Below are 19,071 nucleotides of genomic sequence, written 5' to 3'. Positions count from 1 at the left end.
TACTTGGCTATTTACGAATGATAAAAGATGACATTTTCCACCTGATCATTACTTCACCCTGGTCAGGCAAATGCGAAATGAAAAGCAAACTTTTTCTCTCTTTAAAGATGACAAAATCTTGTTCTGAAAGTTCTCAACTGGAGGGGCTATGTAAACTGTCAACTGTAGAAAACAGTTTTTGGAAGTTCAGGCTTAGGGAGCCTATAAAGACACCATTACATTGAGTTTACTGTTCGTAGTTTGTTTTATGTACTTAAGGGCACATTGTTAGTATTATCATGAGTTGTTTTGTAACTTAAAATTTCTCTAGAGGGGGATATGATTTAATGTTCTCAAGAGCAACATCATAAAACCACATTTGGTAGTAATTTTTTATTTTTAACAATAGCAGACTTCATACACCAGTGCTCATACAGTAGGCCATAAAAATGCAGTCTTAGAGAAAATATTCTTTTCCTGAAGAGCTACTTAGAGACATCCTTCAAACATGGGAATTGTTCCTGGGCTTGTGTTCAAACATATCACCGTGATGAATTGTGTTAAGATAAATCAGCACCCCAGTAATGCCTTAAAATGGGTCTCTGATTTCAGAATCACATAAAAACCCTGAAGAAATGGATGGCCGAAGTTGATGTTTTCTTGAAAGAGGAATGGCCTGCCCTTGGGGATTCAGAAATTCTTAAAAAACAGCTGAAGCAGTGCAGGGTAAGATTTTTATATGACACTTTTCATATGAAGACTTTTATATGGAAAATATTATTTAGTTATATTGATGATTCTGAACCAAGGGCAGTTTTGTCCCTCTGGGGGACATTTAGCAATGTCTGGAGGCGTTTTCATTTGTCGCAACTTGGGGTGGGGTAGATGCTACTGGCATCTAGTGGGTAGAGGCCAGGGATGCATCTAAATATCCTACAGTGCACAGAACAGCACCCCACAGCAAAGAATTACCCAGCCCAAAATGACAGTAGTGCCAAGGTTGAGAAACTGGGCTAAATAAGAAAGAAATAGACAAAATATTGCCTTTTACTCAACACTCACTTTACAGTATTATTTTGATATAACATGCAGTTTAATTTAAAGGTAAAGAATTTTTTGAGCTATTTGTTATATCTTATTACAGGTTATCAGTCATACTATGTTTTTCTTACCATGTATGTTGCACTGTAGTATAAGACAACATGTATTTTGAAATAATATTGATTATACAATTGTCATGCAGTGGGAAGAGAACAATCTAGCTCTTTAAAGAACTTTCTTTGTGAATAAAAGCTAAAAAAGCAAATCCATTTTAAAAATAACCTTCACACTATCTTGCTATAAACAATTGTTGCAATACCCTGTGTTTGAAAATCAAAATTCCTTCAAAAATAATAATGTATAAAACTCATCATGTTTACACAGTTTTCTCACACGAAGTATTAAGCTTATTTACTTTTGTAGCTAATATAAGTAGACTACATATATATAATTCCCTATTTCATTCATGCCATAAAAACCACTGAACATTTTTTTGCAACATATATTTCAGATTTTAAAGGGCAAAATTCATGTGTAGTGTCATGATTCCTAATTATGTTTCCTACCTATGTTGCATTTCTAATAGGTTGTGGTAATTTTTTCAGCTAACTTAAATTGAATTATTTCCTTAGCTTTTAGTCAGTGATATTCAGACAATTCAGCCCAGTCTAAACAGTGTCAATGAAGGTGCACAGAAAATAAAGAATGAAGCGGAGCCAGAGTTTGCTTCTAGACTGGAGACAGAGCTCAGAGAACTTAACACTCAGTGGGATCACATGTGCCGACAGGTATGTTCGATCTCTGACTGTGGCTTGCTTCTTCTTAATTATGATTTCTTAATGTCTCCCTTCACCATTGCCCTTTTAAAAAGTTTAGTCTCTATGTTGTTGCTTTAAAGCACGGTTAATTAAAACTAGCCTTTGTCTAGCATATAAATTATTTTCATAGTAGATATTTTAAATAGTATATTCATCTTATTGGGGTCCTAAATTGACTTTATCGCATGCAGCTGTCATTCTGAACAATAAGGCCCTTTTCTTAGGCATTATTTTTATTGAATCTTTTCTCCAATGCATAACTTTATACAAGTAGTTGGATCAACAAAAGATACTTTACACTTCTATACTTGGTACAGAAATAAAATGAATGAGTAATGCATGCATATGTACAAATATGATAAGTATTTTTCACTTTTGATTGTTAGGATTGACAAGTTTGACTTCTTCAGTAGGTCCCTTTCAATAAATGGATTAAGATTGGGAAGTAGTTAAGAATAGCTCAGTAGAAAACATATAAAATAACTGTACATTCACATCTGAGTTCCTCATTTTTATATAGCAGAGTGTTTTATAGATATTTATTTCCAATTTTAAGATTAAATTACGGAAAAGAAAATACTACATACACACGTAGTGTACATCAAATACTTCTTGTTCAGAAGATGAAATTTTGACCTAATGCAATGACTGCTTTTCAGTACACTAATACCTTTTTTGAAGTTAATGAGAGGTTTCATTTTACGTGTATTAGAGGCAGTCAGTCTTTCATTATTTCTAAGTAACCTTTGAAAGTTGAAAAGAAATCATGCTAAAAGGCAAAAACTAAATTTGAAAAAGAAAGGAATTTGGACAAGTAAAAGTCAAGGCAAGTCACCCAGCTAATACCATCACTGACAAATGCTCAACAGTTCTGTTAACTCACAGATGAGATAGCCCTGGGTCAGCTAGCTTGCATTCTTCTCCTGCAGTAAGCTGGTTCTAGAAGGGATGTTCAGGAAAAAAATATTACTTAGAGAATAGATTATATCATTGTTGTTTTCCTGGAAGGCCAGTATGAAAGGTATTTGTTTGTTGGATGCTTTTAATAGATGAATAGAAAGGACAACACCAGTTTATTTAGAGCGAGGGAGAGGACAACAGCAAAAAAATTTTTATGAGAAAATGGGCGGGAAATAAGAGTCATTAATTTTCTTTTAAGTCACAGTGAGGATTTACTATTCATGTCAGGTACGATGGGAAGCTATTAGACTTTTAGGTATAGAAGTGGCATCATGTAAAGTGGTTGTTTAAAAGTTTGCTATATAATCCTGTTATATGAAGAATAGACCAAAGGGGCACAAGTGGAAGCATGTAGGAATCCCAGTTATCCAGGTAGGAAATAATACTGGCAAAGATCAGCGGGGATGTTAGTGGAGATTGAGAGACATGAAGAAATTTGAAACGTATAATCCTCTTACGACATCGTGTTTGGTTAACTGTCCAAACCTCTCCCAATAATTTTCCAGGTTCTTCCATAGAGATAGAGCTGGTTTGAACTCTTGTTGCTCTGTCTCATTACTGTTTATTGCTTTTATGTGTATTTTCCCATTATACAGTAATTAACATGAAGAGGGGCTGTGTTATTCTAGGCAAACTGGACCAAAGTGTTGTGTGAGTCAAACTTTGTAGAAACTCTATCCTCCCTGGCCATCTTCAGCAAGCTTATCTCACTCAATGTGGTCACTTAGTTTTCTTGTTTCTTCTAACCAATTAGGCAAGTTCTTCCTTGTTATATTTTTCATCAGGGCTTTCACACTCACATCCACCCTTGATCATTATTCTTATCCTAAGTACACATTCGTTTCTTGATCTTATGTTTTATCAGACCCCATTAGAAATGGCAGTGCTTGCTGAAGGAGAATGCTTGCAGGAAGTCCAGGGTGATGGGGAGCAGGGGATGAAAGCATATTCAGAGTTTTCTGTTTTGAGCAACAGTGTTGGCTACTGTGCCTTTAAAGAAGGAAAGACTGCGAGCTAAGGGAGGAACCAAATTGACTAGCTTAATAGAATGATCAGTACTTCTATTTTGGTCATGTTTATTTTGGAGAAGTAGACAGTCAAAATGCATCTGGAATTCAAGTGGGGTACTTAAATTGAGCGTATAAACTATGTACACAAAAATAAAGATAACATTTATGTAAGATAACTCCTATCTCACAATGAAAAGATTTGTCAGACCCACTTCCCCAGAATATTTGGCCAAATTGGATAAAATAAAAACTCTGATGGATGGAGAAGACTTTCTTGTGGATGGAGAGGCAAACAATGTGTAAGAGCAAGAGCTCTGGAACCAGATTGCCTGGGTTGAGATCTTGCCTCCACCATAAACTACCTGTGTGATCCTGGAAAAGTTGCTTAATCTCTCTGTGCTTCAGTTTCCCAGTCTTTACAATGTGATGATATTACTGCCCGCTTTATAAGAATTTTAAAATAATAATTAAATGAATTTGTGTTTGTACGGTGTATAGATCAGTATCTAGCACAGAATAACCACTATGTACATGCTTGTTAAATAAAATAAATGGATATGAAATAGACATAAACCTACATATATAAAATTATAAAGCATTTATAATTTCTAAATAAATAATGTATGATTATATATTTTAATTATTAGTAGCTCTAAATTTATACTAGATAGTTATCAAGAAACACTGGATTTAGAAACCAGGTGGATGTCATTCTGGCACCTTGCAGATCATTGTCTTTCCAAGTTAAGACATCTTTTGGGTGCAGTCATCCAGTCCCCTGGGTCACTCTGCCTCATTCCTTGAGTATTTTAACAGCTGGCTCACTGTTACTCCTGTCATAATTCTTGGTGATTTCAGAACCATCTTCTTAGATGGTTCTTCCAGTTCCTGAGCCCTCGGTTCCTTGATAGCCGCTCCAGTGATTTTTGTCTTCCACCCTGCCTCAGCCACTCACTCCCAGCTTCATAACCTAGACATCGTCACTAGCGGTAACTTCTTTATAATTTCAACCTTAAGCATCACACCCCACAGCCTCCAGCACACACACAATACAACCACTGTGGAACCTGTATGGAGATTCCTCAAATAATTAAAAATAGAGCTGCCTTATGATCCAGCAATCCCACTTCTGGGTATATTTACAAAGGAAATGAAATCAGGATCTCAAGGAGATATCTGCACTCCCAAATTCATTGCAACATTATTCACAATAGCCAAGATAAGGAGACAACCTAAGCTTTGGTCAAGGATAAACAGATAAAGAAGATGTGGCACACACACACACACACACACACACACACGAGTATTATTCAGCTGTGAGAAAGAAGGAAGTCCTGCAGTTTGCAACAACCTGGATGAAACTTGAGGGTATTATACTAGGTCAAATAAGTCAGAGAAAAACAAATACTGTATGATCTCAGTTATATGTGGAATCTAAAATAGCCAAACTCAAGAGAGTAGAATGGGGACTGCCAGGGCTTGCAGAGTTGGGGAAATGAAGAGATTCTGGTCAAGTGGTACAAACTTCTGGTTTATGATGAGGAAGTTCTTGGGATCTAATTTACAGTATGGTAACTACAGCTGACAGTTCTATATTCTATACTTGACAGTTGCTGGGATAGTAGATCTTTAATGTTTTCACGATAAAAAGAAAAATGGTAATTATGTGTGATGATGAAGGCATTTACTAATCCTATTGTGGTAATCATTTCACAATATATATGTGTACTTTAAACAGTGTTTTATGTCAATTGTATCTTAATAAAGGTGGGGGGAGAAGGCAGTGGAATGGGGAGGAGCAGTGCTGAATGTTAGATTTACAAATTCTAGAACAGGAAACATGAAGAACTTTCTATTTTATCAAGAGGTTGATGCAATATAATCTGCTGAAACTGTGGCGGTGGATTGGTAAATTTAAGCCTAGAAGGTTGACATCACTAATGTGATAAAGGTGAGGGAGAAATTGTGATTGTAACCTCAATGTTTTCACAGAAATCCTTCTAAAATACGAAACCACAAAAAAAAATTCATCTCTCTCTGATCAGTTGTAGAGCTGTGGAATGTTAAATTTGGAAAAGACCTTGGAAATCTTCTGGTCCAATTGTTAGGTTAGTTAAGAAGTGGAGATAAAGAGAAATGAAGTGATGTTTCCAGGTTCACTTAGCTTGTTAGTGACTGAGTACAGGTATCCAGATTCCAAAGCTGGTGTTCTTTCCAATGCACTCATGCTGTCACCTCAAAATGAATTCCTTTTCTTTTCTTTCTTTCCTTTTAAAATAATCACTCCTGATCCCTTTCTTCTGGTTTAGTTTTATAGCATGCAATATTTTTTTTACTACAAGTCTTTGCCTAAGTTCTGTTAGTCACTCTAACATTATTGTCACTTTGCCAACTACCTCAAAAGATTATAGCAGAGTATCTAAGTAGAAATTTAACAGCTTGTTTACTTGGGATTATTATAGGCTCATTGACTATGCAAAATAATCTTTATACCTTAACTAGTGTAATTGTTAGATACATGCTTCTAGCTGTGTCAGAATGAAACATACATTTACATTTCAATAGATGAAGCACTACATTCTCCTAGGAGAGTAAAGAAATTAGTTTTAATTTAACTACATTAGGCTTAGGGTGGTTGTAAAGTGTAAGGAAAATTAATATGATGATGGTTCTGCACATATTTAGTATTTGGTAAAGTACCATGAAAACTTCATTATACTAAAATTATGCCTTATATATTAAGACTTTACAAATACAACTCTGTTATTTAAAAGATAGAACTCTACTTAATCCCAGAGAGAAGAATAACATCATTTGATTAGAGTTATTTTTTTAATTTATTTATTTATTTATTTATTTTTGGCTGTGTTGGGTCTTCGTTGCTGCGTGTGGGCTTTCTCTAGTTGCGGCGAGTGGGGGCTACTCTTCGTTGTGGTGTGCAGGCTTCTCATTGCGGTGGCTTCTCTTGTTGCGGAGCACTGGCTCTAGGCGTGCGGGCTTCAGTAGTTGTGGCGCATGGGCTCAGTAGTTGTGGCTCATGGGCTCTAGAGCGCAAGCTCAGTAGTTGTGGCACACGGGTTTAGTTGCTCCGCAGCACGTGGGATCTTCCCGGACCAGGGCTCAAACCTGTGTCCCCTGCATTGGCAGGCAGATTCCTAGCCACTGCACCACCAGGGAAGTCCCTAGAGTTATTTTTTAAGGTAAAAGAGAAGCACTATATATAATCATTCTAATACTGAATTGAGATTTTTCCCTCAGTGTGTTACAGCAGGGTACTTTATAACAAGCTATTAGCATGCACGATTTTCTCTTAGGTATTTTAAGTTTTGCTATCTTTCTGGTTAATAAGTAATAAATTCTGTTATAACGTTAGTATTTCAGAAATATATGAGACTTTACAAAGCACAAGTCTCCTGTCACACATGCTCTTTTTCAACTTGTTTTTTTAATTTAAAATTAAATACTGGGTAACTTTCGCTTCAGTATAGATGTATTGGTGCTACGTGGTATCCTATTCTGTGTGTGTACATGTGTATCCCACTATTTATTTAACTAACTCTCCATGAAAACACATTTGGGGTTGTTTCCAATACGTTGCTGTCTCCAAAGCTGAATTGAATAGTGTACATACAGCTTTGTACACTTTGTTTTGTAGGATTCATTCTTTAAAGTGGAAGAGTAGACTCAGATTTATGAACATTAAGAAATTTAATGCATTTTGCCAATTTACTGTCTAAAAGGTTGTACTATGTCAGATATTTCCCTCAACGGGTATAAAAACTTTTCTTTTCCCACATCCCTGCTCAAACTGGGCATTTTTGCTAGTTTTTTCCAGTCTCATATTTGAAAACACTAATTTAATTTAATTTGCTGTTATTTAACTATAAATGATAGTGAGCATCTTTTCACATATATATGGCCTCATTTTAATTTTATTTCTGTGAATTACATGACTATGTCTTTTATCCATTTTCTGTTCTTTCTTTTTTATGAGAGTTTTCTGTATGTATATGATTATTAAGTTCCTAGGATATTTGAACTTGTAAAACAGCATCAAAGAGCACAAAGAATTTCTACTTCTATTGTGTGCCAATAAATTTACTTTTCCAACTGAAACAATGTTTTTCTTTATTCTCCATTTGCAGAAATGCATTACCATACACAACAGCTAAACTATGGTCTTAGGGGAATCTGTTCATTATGCCAAGTAAATGCCTATAACTCATTTTAACACTTACGTGAAATTAAGTGTATCCAATTGCTTTGAGTTACTTTCCTCATTCATGTAAGCTTTTTACTTCTTGCTTCGTCTTTTCTATCTAAGCTTTCTATTATTTACAGATTCCTCAGTAATAATATAATGGTAATGTTTTGTGACTTTCAATATTCATGCTTTACTTCTTGGTTTGTTTTATGGAAGGTCTATGCCAGAAAGGAGGCCTTAAAGGGAGGTTTGGATAAAACTGTAAGCCTTCAGAAAGATTTATCAGAGATGCATGAATGGATGACACAAGCTGAAGAAGAATACCTAGAGAGAGATTTTGAATATAAAACCCCAGATGAATTACAGACAGCAGTTGAAGAGATGAAGGTAAAAGAAACCAAATAAAACAAATTGTGATTCTGCACAGCCAGCTCTTTTCTTGGTTTAATTGTAGAGGTTGCTTTTTGATTGATTTAGCTTCAAGTTTGATATACATTGTGTAGAATGTTTAAACTTTTTATTTATTAAGTCTATGCATTGTGGTCACAACATAAATATTGACAATCACAGTTTGGAGCATTTTCCCCTTGAAATTATGTACTATTAAGAGATTGGAATCAGCTACTCACATTAGATGTTTCTAGCTGATGCAAATTCAAACTGGAAATATGTCAAAGTGTTATTGAAATGACAGTTGGAAATGTCAACAGGCTGTGTTAATTTGGTGGTTTAAAGGGGTTTCTTAGAATTTGGGAGTACTAAATATTTTAGCTGATGGTCTTTAATATGGATAAAAGGACTGTGTTTACATGAACTTCTCTTGAAACGATAGGATAAAAAATATAACATTGATTTAGGACCAAGGAAACTGGTATGTAGCAAGGACTGAGAGGTGAAGCTTGGTAATTGAATCTACACAACTGCGTTTCAGGATGGCCCTGGACAACTCAGTAGTCAGTGTAATCCTCTGTTTTTTCATGTGTAAATCATCTCATTTTATAACTTGAAAGTATCAACTGAGGATTGAAACTTAAATGTAAGTAAATTGCCTAGCTCAGAGTGAGCACTCAGTGATTTACAGCTATAATGATAATTATTATCTTCATGTACTAGCAATAACACATTATTTAACCACATTAGCCTAGGTGAAATATTAATACATACTTGTTTGGTTTGAGGCCTCGTGATGGAGCAAAATCATTTTGGAGCCAGACACTTGGGTTTAAAACCTGCTTTGGCTCCTTGCCAACTGTGTAAACTTGGGCAAGTTGCATAAACCCAGTGAGCTTTCATTCCCTCATTTGTGAACTGGATATCAGAATACCTGATTTTCAGAATTATTTGAAGGGTGAAACATAAAAGTCCTAATGTAATACACAAAATAGATGCCCCCAAACTAGTTAATTATTATTACCATTATTATTATCATTGTTGCATGCTAAGAAATTAATTATATGTACTTTATTATATATTTTATATGATTATTCAATGAATATTGTAATTAATAGTAGAATGTGCTCACATGAAAACTCAGATGCTTAAATATCAAAGGTATCATATGGCTTTAGTCACATATAGAAAGTAAAATTAAAACATATAAGGAAGACTACATTTGGATAAACAGTAATAGTGTCTTTGAGTATTAAAAACTACAGAATCATTCTAATCTAACAATACCATACATCATTCATTTATCAAGAAATATTGTATACTTAGTAAGTGCCAAACACCCTTCTAGACACAGAATACAGTAGTGTGCAATACATAAAAGCTACCTGACTTCTTGGAATTTGCATTCTAGTTGGGGTGGGGGGGTAGGCAATGAATGGAGAAATTTAAAAATTCATTTGAGATCATGATGATTTCCCAAAAAAATAAACCAGGATTGTGAAACAAATAATAACTAGAGTTCAGGTGGGAGTTGGAGGTGGTGAGATGCTGTTTTAGAAAGGGTTGATTTGTAGGGCATTTGTGAGGAATTATATTTAATCTGAGATATGAATCATAAGAAAAAGCCAATCTTAAAAATGTCTTATGGGGGCACATTCCATTCAGAGGGAAGAGCTCCTGCAAAGACCTTAAGGCTAATTGGGAAGAGAAAGAGGCCCACCTGCCTGAAGAGAGTAAAACAGGATAAATGACCTGAGATGATTTGGAGGGGCTGAGTAGATATCTGCTAACACAGGAGCTTTGTAGGGTATGGAGGGGTTTTCATTCTTAGTGAAATGGGAAAGCCGTTGGAAGGACTATAATGATTTTAAGTTTGACTGTGGGGAGGTCCCCATTAAGGAAATTGTATCATTATAGAATGTGAGAGCTGGAGGGTACTTTGGAAGGAAACTAGTCTACACTTCCCTCTGTGCGGATCAGAAAACGGAAATTCCCAGATAGGTCAAATAATTTACTCATAGTCACAGGCTTTATCTGTGGTAGAATCAAGAATATATTTCCCTCTATCCCTATCCCATTCTAAGCTGTTCTAAGCTATGGTATGCCATTCCATTCCATTCTGTGAAGCATGTGCCACCCCACTTGCCTTTCCCCTCACGTCTCAATTCCCTCATGGCTTTTCTCACCATCTCTTCTAATGCTGCATAGCCACTGCTTCAGATCCCTAAGGAGATAATCAGCAGTCAGCTTGTGTTCAGCTATTCTGTGTTTCCTAGTTCCTTTGTTTGGATATGACCCTCTCTCCTCATTGCTTGAACACTGCTTATCTGGCTAACCACTCAGTCAGATCCCTTTTCCTTTTCCTTTTCCAGTACTGGAGAGTAGACTGTCTCAAATTTTTTTAAAAAGTTATACACAATCCCTGAAATGAGTGGCCCAACCAGTCAGTTCACACTGATTTGCATGTTTTAATAACGGATTTAGCTACAAAATTGGTGCATATGGGGGTAATATTGAAAAGAGGAAAAGTTCAGGCAGCCTGTGTCCACAACAGCAAAGGGAGTTGGCATTTCTTGTGTTTTCTGTCTGCCAGTCAAGGTAATCTCTTTCAGTCTGTTTCCCTACCTAGAGGGTAGTGATAGTACCTTGTCCAGGCTTCCACCTGTGCTCCTGTCGAGAGCAAATTTTTCTTGATTGTCGGAAGAGACTGATAGACCTACTTCGGCATCTCTCCTTGATTTAGTCAGATAAAAAGTAGAGACTTTCTGTTTCTTTACTTTTCTCTCCTGTGTTTTACTTGAAAATGATAATGCTGTTTTTGACTTCTTTTTTCTCTGTAAACAAAACTTTTCTATTAACGTAAAAGAGCCAAGGGGAGTGTTTCATTAGCAACATCTGATTCCAAAATTCTTTTGAAGGTCTGAAGTGACTGTATGCTGAAATTTATATTAAACCCTTTAAAAAAAACTCTGGAATTTCAGTTTTTGACGGTTTTCTTTCTTTCTTTTTAAATTTTTTACAATATGGTAACTCTAGTCCTAGTGTTTACTAGGAATTACATACATGTATTTGCTATTCTCATTCTGTGGGGGGCAGGCTAGAGCAATCCCAATGGAGGGAGGATCAGAGTCACCTGGAAGACTGTTAACACACAAGAGTTCTGGGCCCAACCCTAGGATTTCTGATTCAGTAAGTCTGAGGTGGAGCCTGAGATTTTTCATTTCTAAAAAGTTTCCAGGTCATGCCAAGGAATAAGTTCCAAGGTGGTTCCAAGGAACCACATTTTGACAACCACTGGTTCGAAGTATTGGCAATGAAAAGTGAGCTTATGATAGTTAGCTTCCTAGAAATATATGGAAAAAAAGCCACCACTTCTGATGAGGATTATGTCTAAACTATACCAGTCATTTAGTTATCTACCTTTCCCTGCAGTGGAGAAATTGGTCATGATCTCCTTTTCTCTTACCATTCTTCTCTGAACCTTTCCCAATTTCTAAGCCTGATTTTAAAAAAGAACTTATGAAAGCCTAAACATCAGGGGGAAATGTTTCTTATTCTGCATTTTTGATCGTTTCTTGGGTTGTTTGTAATTTGCGTAAAATGCAATTTCATTCACTGGATCCACTACATCACGTTCCTTCTTCATCTCACAGAGGATTTGAGATGGGCTTAACAGAAGCTATGTGAAAGAAAAGATGTAACTCCCAGGATGATTTACTTAAACTCTCTGAACCTCGGTTCTCGGATGTGTAATATAGAGAAAACAAAACTCATTTCACAAGGTTTCGTTAAAGATCCAATGAGGTAGTACATACGACATGTCTGTCATAGCACACAGTAGCACATACTAAGTGATTATTGTTTGTCAAAGTTGTTTTTAATGCTAAAATTACAATGGCCAAAATATGGTTTGCGTAGAAACAAATCCCATGCTCAGTGTGCCAAAAAACAGATTTATTTAGAATTTTGAAATAAAATTTCAATCAATTAAAATCAGTGAAGGCAATCATTTAATAGTCAAAACAACTTGCATTTGCCGTCGTATTTTATACTTTTTAAGGCATTATGGGACTAAATCCAAAGGCATAGAGTGATTGTGTTGAAAATTAGAAAGGCATTTTATAGCTGACTTTGTCCGTTTACTGCCCATATCCCCTTACTCTCACTACCATACTGCATATAGGCACAACTTCCACCTGCCAGAATCTGCATTTCTTTACCTGACAGCTTTCTGAGGCCACCGAATCCCACTTTTTCCACGTGAGTATGGCTTCACATACTAGGAAATTAACATTCCCCCAACAGGGATCAACCAATGATGGGAGATGGTGTATAAATACCCCAGTGCCCTCACCCCTGAGTGGGATAAACCTGAGGCCTGTGTTTCCCAGAGCTTCCTGGCAGGATTAAACTCCAGTCACCAACAGCAATTGCTGGGTTAATAAGTATACCCTTCTAATCTCCACTCTCTTTCCACTCCCCATCTCCCTACCACTATTTCCTTCACATCGTGCATAAACTACTTATGCTGGAAAGCTCGTCTCAAGGTCGGCCTTCATAGTAACCCACAGATGAATAGCAACACTCCTGTAGTTGAACAAGTTGAGTTTATTACTTTTGGTAATGAGGGAGAATACACACCATGAGTAACCATGGGTTATATGAGTAAGAGAGTATTCAAACCTGTTGTAGGATTTGGGTTTGTGTTAGATGATTTAAGGGAGGGTTTAAGGGTTTTGCTCTGGATTTCATGTTGTCACCGAGTAGGAGTAACTCTGTGATTGGGTATCTTAATACATTTTTCCTGGAAGGAGAGAAGACTAGAGAGAGGCTGAAGATACGTAATAATTGAAAAAGAAGCAGCAGTGACTCATTAACAGGATGGGGAAGTGTCTGATATTTTCTGGTTTGGACATTGTTTATGTTTTTGTCTATATTCTTACATGATTATGGAGTGGAATTTCTGTCATGATCTGCAGTGGTAATAAAGTAGCATGTCTGATATTGATGTTTTGTGAAACAGTTTATCTTCAACACAAGAATACCAAGGCATAGCTGTACTAGGCCAGCCCCCTCATGTCAGGAATTTCTCTTCTCTTTCTCTTATGCGTTTTCAGTTACTGAACACAGGTTTCTTTTATCAAAATATGTTCCAAATATAGCATTAAGAAGACTAATTTCTGTGTTAATTATTCTTTGATTTAAATAATGATATTTGTACTGATTTCAATATTATTCATCCATCTGAGTAATTTATAAGTGATTTCAATTCTAGACTATGAGATATTTTTGAACCTAGTTAGCACTGAAATATTTGTTTCTTGCTTATTTCACGTGTGTGTATGTATATATATATGTGTGTGTGTCTGTGTGTTTGTGTATTCTCCACAAATACACATCCACATACAGACTACTTTTCAAACTATTCTGATTAAAGATCTGTTACATTCTGATTATAAATTTTTCCCTGCAAGTTTCCAATTGTCACTGAACTCAAATTTTTTAAAAATTTTATTTACTTAATTTATTTATTTTTGGCTGTGTTGGGTCTTCATTGCTGCACGTGGGCTTTCTCTAGTTGCAGCGAGAGGCGGGTAGTGGGGGCTACTCTTTGTTGTGGTGCGCGGGCTTCTCATTGCGGTGGCTTCTTTTGTTGCAGAGCACGGGCTCTAGGCGTGCGGGCTTCAGTAGTTTTGGCGCGCAGGCTCAGTAGTTGTGGCACGCAGGCTCAGTAGTTTTGGCGCACGGGCTTAGTTGCTCCACGACATGTGGGATCTTCCCGGACCAGAGCTCGAACCCATGTCCCCTGCATTGGCAGGCGGATTCTTAACCACTGCGCCACCAGGGAAGTCCTTTCACTAAACTCAAATTTATGGAAGTGATTGTAGTCAGTATTGGATTTATTTTTATTAATCTCATTCTAACAGAGATGTTGCAAGGAAGAAAGAATATGATATATAGGAATGCATCTTGAAAGTAAAGTCATTGCCTTGCTATTAAGAGAGCATTGTTTATTTTTCAGAGAGCTAAAGAAGAGGCCCAGCAAAAAGAAGCAAAAGTGAAACTCCTCACTGAGTCCGTAAACAATGTCATAGCTCAAGCTCCACCTGCAGCACAAGAGGCCTTAAAAAAGGAACTTGACACTCTGACCACCAACTACCAGTGGCTCTGCACCAGGCTGAATGGGAAATGCAAGACTTTGGAAGTCAGTTGCTTTTCTTGATCTTTATCAATTACTATATGTGAACTTATGGTTGTATGTGAAGCATAGTGATTAAGAACACAAACTCTGGTTTAAGACTACTTAGGCTCAAATTCTTCACTCAGGCACTTACAGGTTTGCAACTGTGGGCCATTTGCTTAACTTGTATAAACCTGTTTCCTATCTATAAAATGGACATAAAAATAATACTGATTTCATAGAGTGAGAAAATTAAATAAGCTATTCTATATAAAGTACTTAGCCTAGCACTCAATAAATGTGAGCCGCTCCCAGTCTGTTGTTGTTGCTATTATTATTATTATTATTATTAGGTCACAAAATCCCATGAATAAGTTTTCTCAAGATTTATAGAAACTGGTCTCTCTTTTTTCATATATTTGAATGTCCATAAAGTCATATAATTATCTTAGCAGGAAGGTATTCAGGGGAGAAAGTATATCTTATTATAATTCTCTTTAATAATTGCGGTGCCCTATAGAGTTCTTTACAAGACATATTGTCTAACTAGCTTTTTTTTGGACATTTTACATTATATTAATTTATTATCGTAAGTCCTGCCTTATCTTTCCCATATGCTTTACTCCTTAGGTTATGATACTCTGAATATACTTGATAAGGAATTCAGATACCCCAACTGATTACCATGTAATTGTATAAAAAGCAAACTGTGATTCTCCATGTGAAAATACTGTTTATTAGCAGTAGGTATCATGTCAAGGACGCCAAAACTTTACCTACTACCAAATGCTGAAGCCGCCAGATACTGCACACCAATTGGGCTTTAAATTCAGCCAACTTCTCCTGCATAAACTGAGTCATCTTTGTGAATATAGTTGATAAAGAATTCAGGTGTCCCATTATTGTTGAAGAACATGATTGTTTAGGGAGCTTTTTATATTGAGTGTTTGATGTTTAGAGGCAGATACAACTCAGACCAATAGAGTAGACCTTTAAAAAATATTAAAACTGTATCCTTCACCCTGTACCCAAGATTTCCAATATTACAACTCCAAGTTTCTCCACTATCAATTCCAGTTCCTTCTTTATTTATCAGTCCCTGTTCATTTTTTATCCAATTCACTCCTCACACACTTGCCTAGTGCCTTCTGTATCCAAGGAACTATTATAGTTGCTGAGAATATAAAGGAAAATATCTTCAATCGGTGCTATGTCAGTACTACAGAAAATAAAACAAAGAATGGGAAGAGATGACACTGAAAGTTTCAAGGAAGTCACAACTGATTCAGTATCATGTTATATGAGATAAGGACATTTTATATCTAGGGAAGTGCTTTCTGATCATATTCAAATAAAACATTTAAATATTGTTTACTTAGGTTCCTAATTTCTTTACATCATCATTATTCTTTGCTTTCTATTATTCATGTTGTTCACTTAAAAATATGCTACTCTGGAGAAATGTCTATTTAGGTCTTCTGCCCATTTTGGATTGGGTTGTTTGTTCATGTACCACAATGTTCATTGCAGCTCTATTTACAATAGCCAGGACGTGGAAGCAACCTAAGGGTCCATTGACAGATGAATGGATAAAGAAGATGTGACACATATATACAGTGGAATATTACTCAGCCATAAAAGAAAGGAAATTGAGTTATTTGTAGTAAGGTGGATGGACCTAGAGTCTGTCATGCAGAGTGAAGTAAGTCAGAAAGAGAAAAACAAATACCATATGCTAACACATATATATGGAATCTTAAAAAAAAAAATGGTTCTGAAGAACCTAGGGGCAGGATAGGAATAAAGGCACAGACATAGAGAATGGACTTGAGGACACAGGGAGGGGGAAGGATAAGCTGGGACGAAGTGAGAGCGTGTCATGGACATATATACACTACCAAATGTAAAATAGATAGCTAGTGGGAAGCAGCCGCTTAGCACAGGGAGATCAGCTCCTTGCTTTGTGACCACCTAGAGGGATGGGATTGGGAGGGTGGGAGGGAGATGCCAGAGGGAGGGGATATGGGGATATATGTATACATATAGCTGATTCACTTTGTTATATAGCAGAAACTAACACAACACTGTAAAGCAATTATACTCCGATAAAGATGTTAAAAGAAATATGCTACTCCTCCAGAAATCTATTTTGGGGTACGTTTTCCAAAATTAATTAATTTTCATATTAATAACAAAATTTTCAAGATTTTTTATGAATCATCCTTCCATTTCTCATCTGTAAGGACACTTCTAAACTTTCCTCTTTGTGTTAAAGTTATCAAGTTATTTAGTCTCTCTTTATTCCTTCTCCACTGGTTTGGAATACATATGCTATTTATTTTAATGGAACCCCTAATTACAATATTATCTTGCATACCTTAATCCACAAAGTCCACCAATAATAAATATTTCTACACACCTAACAGTGATATAGCAGAACCACTAGAATCATTTAACTCTGAATTTATTTCCCATCTTCCATATTGTTGTTGCACCCTATTTCTTATCCCCCTAAATTAGTCAGTGCTGTTGCCACTGTGTTGTTGAAATTATTATTATTAACATTTATTTAGATTTGCCATCACTATTTTACCAATTTCTGTGATGATTTTTGCTTTTCCGTAGCCTTCTTTTGCTTCTGCTCTTTCATTGAGTGTGAATAGCAAGTGCTCTCAGACTTTGTATGACTGAAAATGCCTTTTTTTTTTTTGCTCTCAGTGTTGAGGAATGGCCTAGCCGAGCATATAATTATGCTAGGGGAGTTATTTTTTTACAACACTGAAAAATGTTATTCTGTTTTCTTCTGAAATGTCTTGCTGTCAAGAAGTCTGCTGCCAAATTATCGTTTCTTTATAATTTTCTCAGGTACATTTCCATTTTCTCTTTGTCTTTGATGCTTTGCAGTTTCAGTCTATTTATCTATGTGTAATTTGCTTTCATTTATACTTTGTCACCTGGTGTATTAATAAGAAAAGAAAGATTCTTTCTTCCTTTGGTGGTCTCCAAAAAACTTTTTTGGAGGTTTTCTTTCTCCTAATCTCTCCATTCCTTCCTAGGGGAACCTTTATTAGATCTATGAAGAATCTCCCCATCCTGTATTCAGATTCTTGGCTTCTTTTTAATATTTTCTATATTTCTATCTCTATCTTTTGGATTCTGGGTAATTTTCTAAAATCCGTCTTCCAGTTCTCAAATTTTCTCTTCACCTGCCTAGTGCATAATTTATGCTTTGATATATAAATACATTCATCTCTGCATTCACATCTATCTATATGTGTGTGTGTTTGTATTTTTTCAAAGACTGTATTTTCCATTTCTCAATGTTTTACTTAGTTGTTTTGCTAATCTGTCTCTTTTGCATAATCTTCTGCTTTTGTGTAATTCTGTTTTTTCCTTTAAACAATTTAGACTTATGTAATATAGTTGGTTGAGAAATCTCAACTTAATGAGTAATAAGCATGAAACAGTTTTGGTTTTCCAGTAACTAAAACCAACCAGGTTAAACTCCATTTTCTGCCTATAGTTGGCTTTTTAATCAGTATTTCAGTGTGATCCTGTAAGTTTTCATTTACTTTTAGTTATTAAAAGTCTCATATAAATTTTTTGTTTTTATTTTTTTAAGTTTATTTTTGGCTGCATATGGTATTGTTTTTCTCTTTTTGGCTGCGTTTGGTCTTCGTTGCTGCGTTCGGGCTTTCTTTAGTTGCAGCGAGCGGGGGCTACTCTTCGTTGCAGTGCATGGGCTTCTCATTGCGGTGGCTTCTCTTGTTGCGGAGCACGGGCTCTAGGCATGCAGGCTCAGTAGTTGTGGCTCGCAGGCTCTAGAGTGCAGGCTCAGTAGTTGTGGTGCACGGGCTTCATTGCTCTGCGGCATGTGGGATCTTCCTGGACCAGGACTCAAACCCGTGTCTCCTGCATTGGCAGGCGGATTCTTAACCACTGTGCCACCAGGGAAGCCCTAAAAGTCTCATATAAATTTTGATCTCATACTTTATTAAAATCTTCCACCAACTTAATCTTGTGGGGTCAGTAATTTATACAGATGTGGGAGTGAGAAAAAAAGATCTTACAGTCCTCTTCTCTCAATTTCTGGATAGTAATCTTCTAATTTTAGTATATGGGAGGATAAGGAAGGAAAAATCCTCTTCATCTGATGTTCTTTCTTTGGCTGGCTGGAGTTGCTGTTAACTTTTTTGTTAACACCCACACACATCTGTGATGATGAGTCTGTTATCACCAGACTCTATAGGTTATCACTACTGGTCTGGCTTGTTCTCTATAGGTTTGTTGTGGTCTGATGGAGAGCCCAGTTGGCCTTGTTCACATGGACTTTGAACCCTAGAAAAGATTTCCTAAGCATACATGATAACCTTGGAGTATTCAACAAGAATTTCAGGCTGACTCTTGCCAATAGCCTTATACCACGTTGAAAATTAAACCTTTTTGTCTTACCCACTATATCTCAAATCAGCCTGTGGGCACTGGCAG

At 36.3% G+C, this 19,071-nt stretch overlaps 1 protein-coding gene across 5 annotated transcripts in view; it reads left to right on the top strand.

Moving 5' to 3' along the window:
• DMD (dystrophin) overlaps positions 1-19,071 on the top strand; it is a 2,259,822-nt gene that overhangs the window by 1,118,920 nt on the left and 1,121,831 nt on the right. For all 5 annotated transcript variants that reach the window (XM_082446317.1, XM_082446321.1, XM_082446320.1 and 2 more), the window contains 4 exons: positions 592-705; positions 1,653-1,808; positions 8,229-8,399; positions 14,425-14,607. In XM_082446317.1, the coding sequence (XP_082302443.1) occupies positions 592-705; positions 1,653-1,808; positions 8,229-8,399; positions 14,425-14,607 (624 nt within the window). The remainder of the gene's footprint in view (positions 1-591; positions 706-1,652; positions 1,809-8,228; positions 8,400-14,424; positions 14,608-19,071) is intronic.

The sequence above is a fragment of the Balaenoptera physalus genome, assembly GCF_965194825.1.
Source record: "Balaenoptera physalus genome assembly, chromosome: X".
NCBI classification, from domain to species: Eukaryota; Metazoa; Chordata; class Mammalia; order Artiodactyla; family Balaenopteridae; genus Balaenoptera; species Balaenoptera physalus.
Note: the sequence above shows the minus strand (reverse complement) of the source record. Positions and strands in the feature narration are given on the sequence as shown.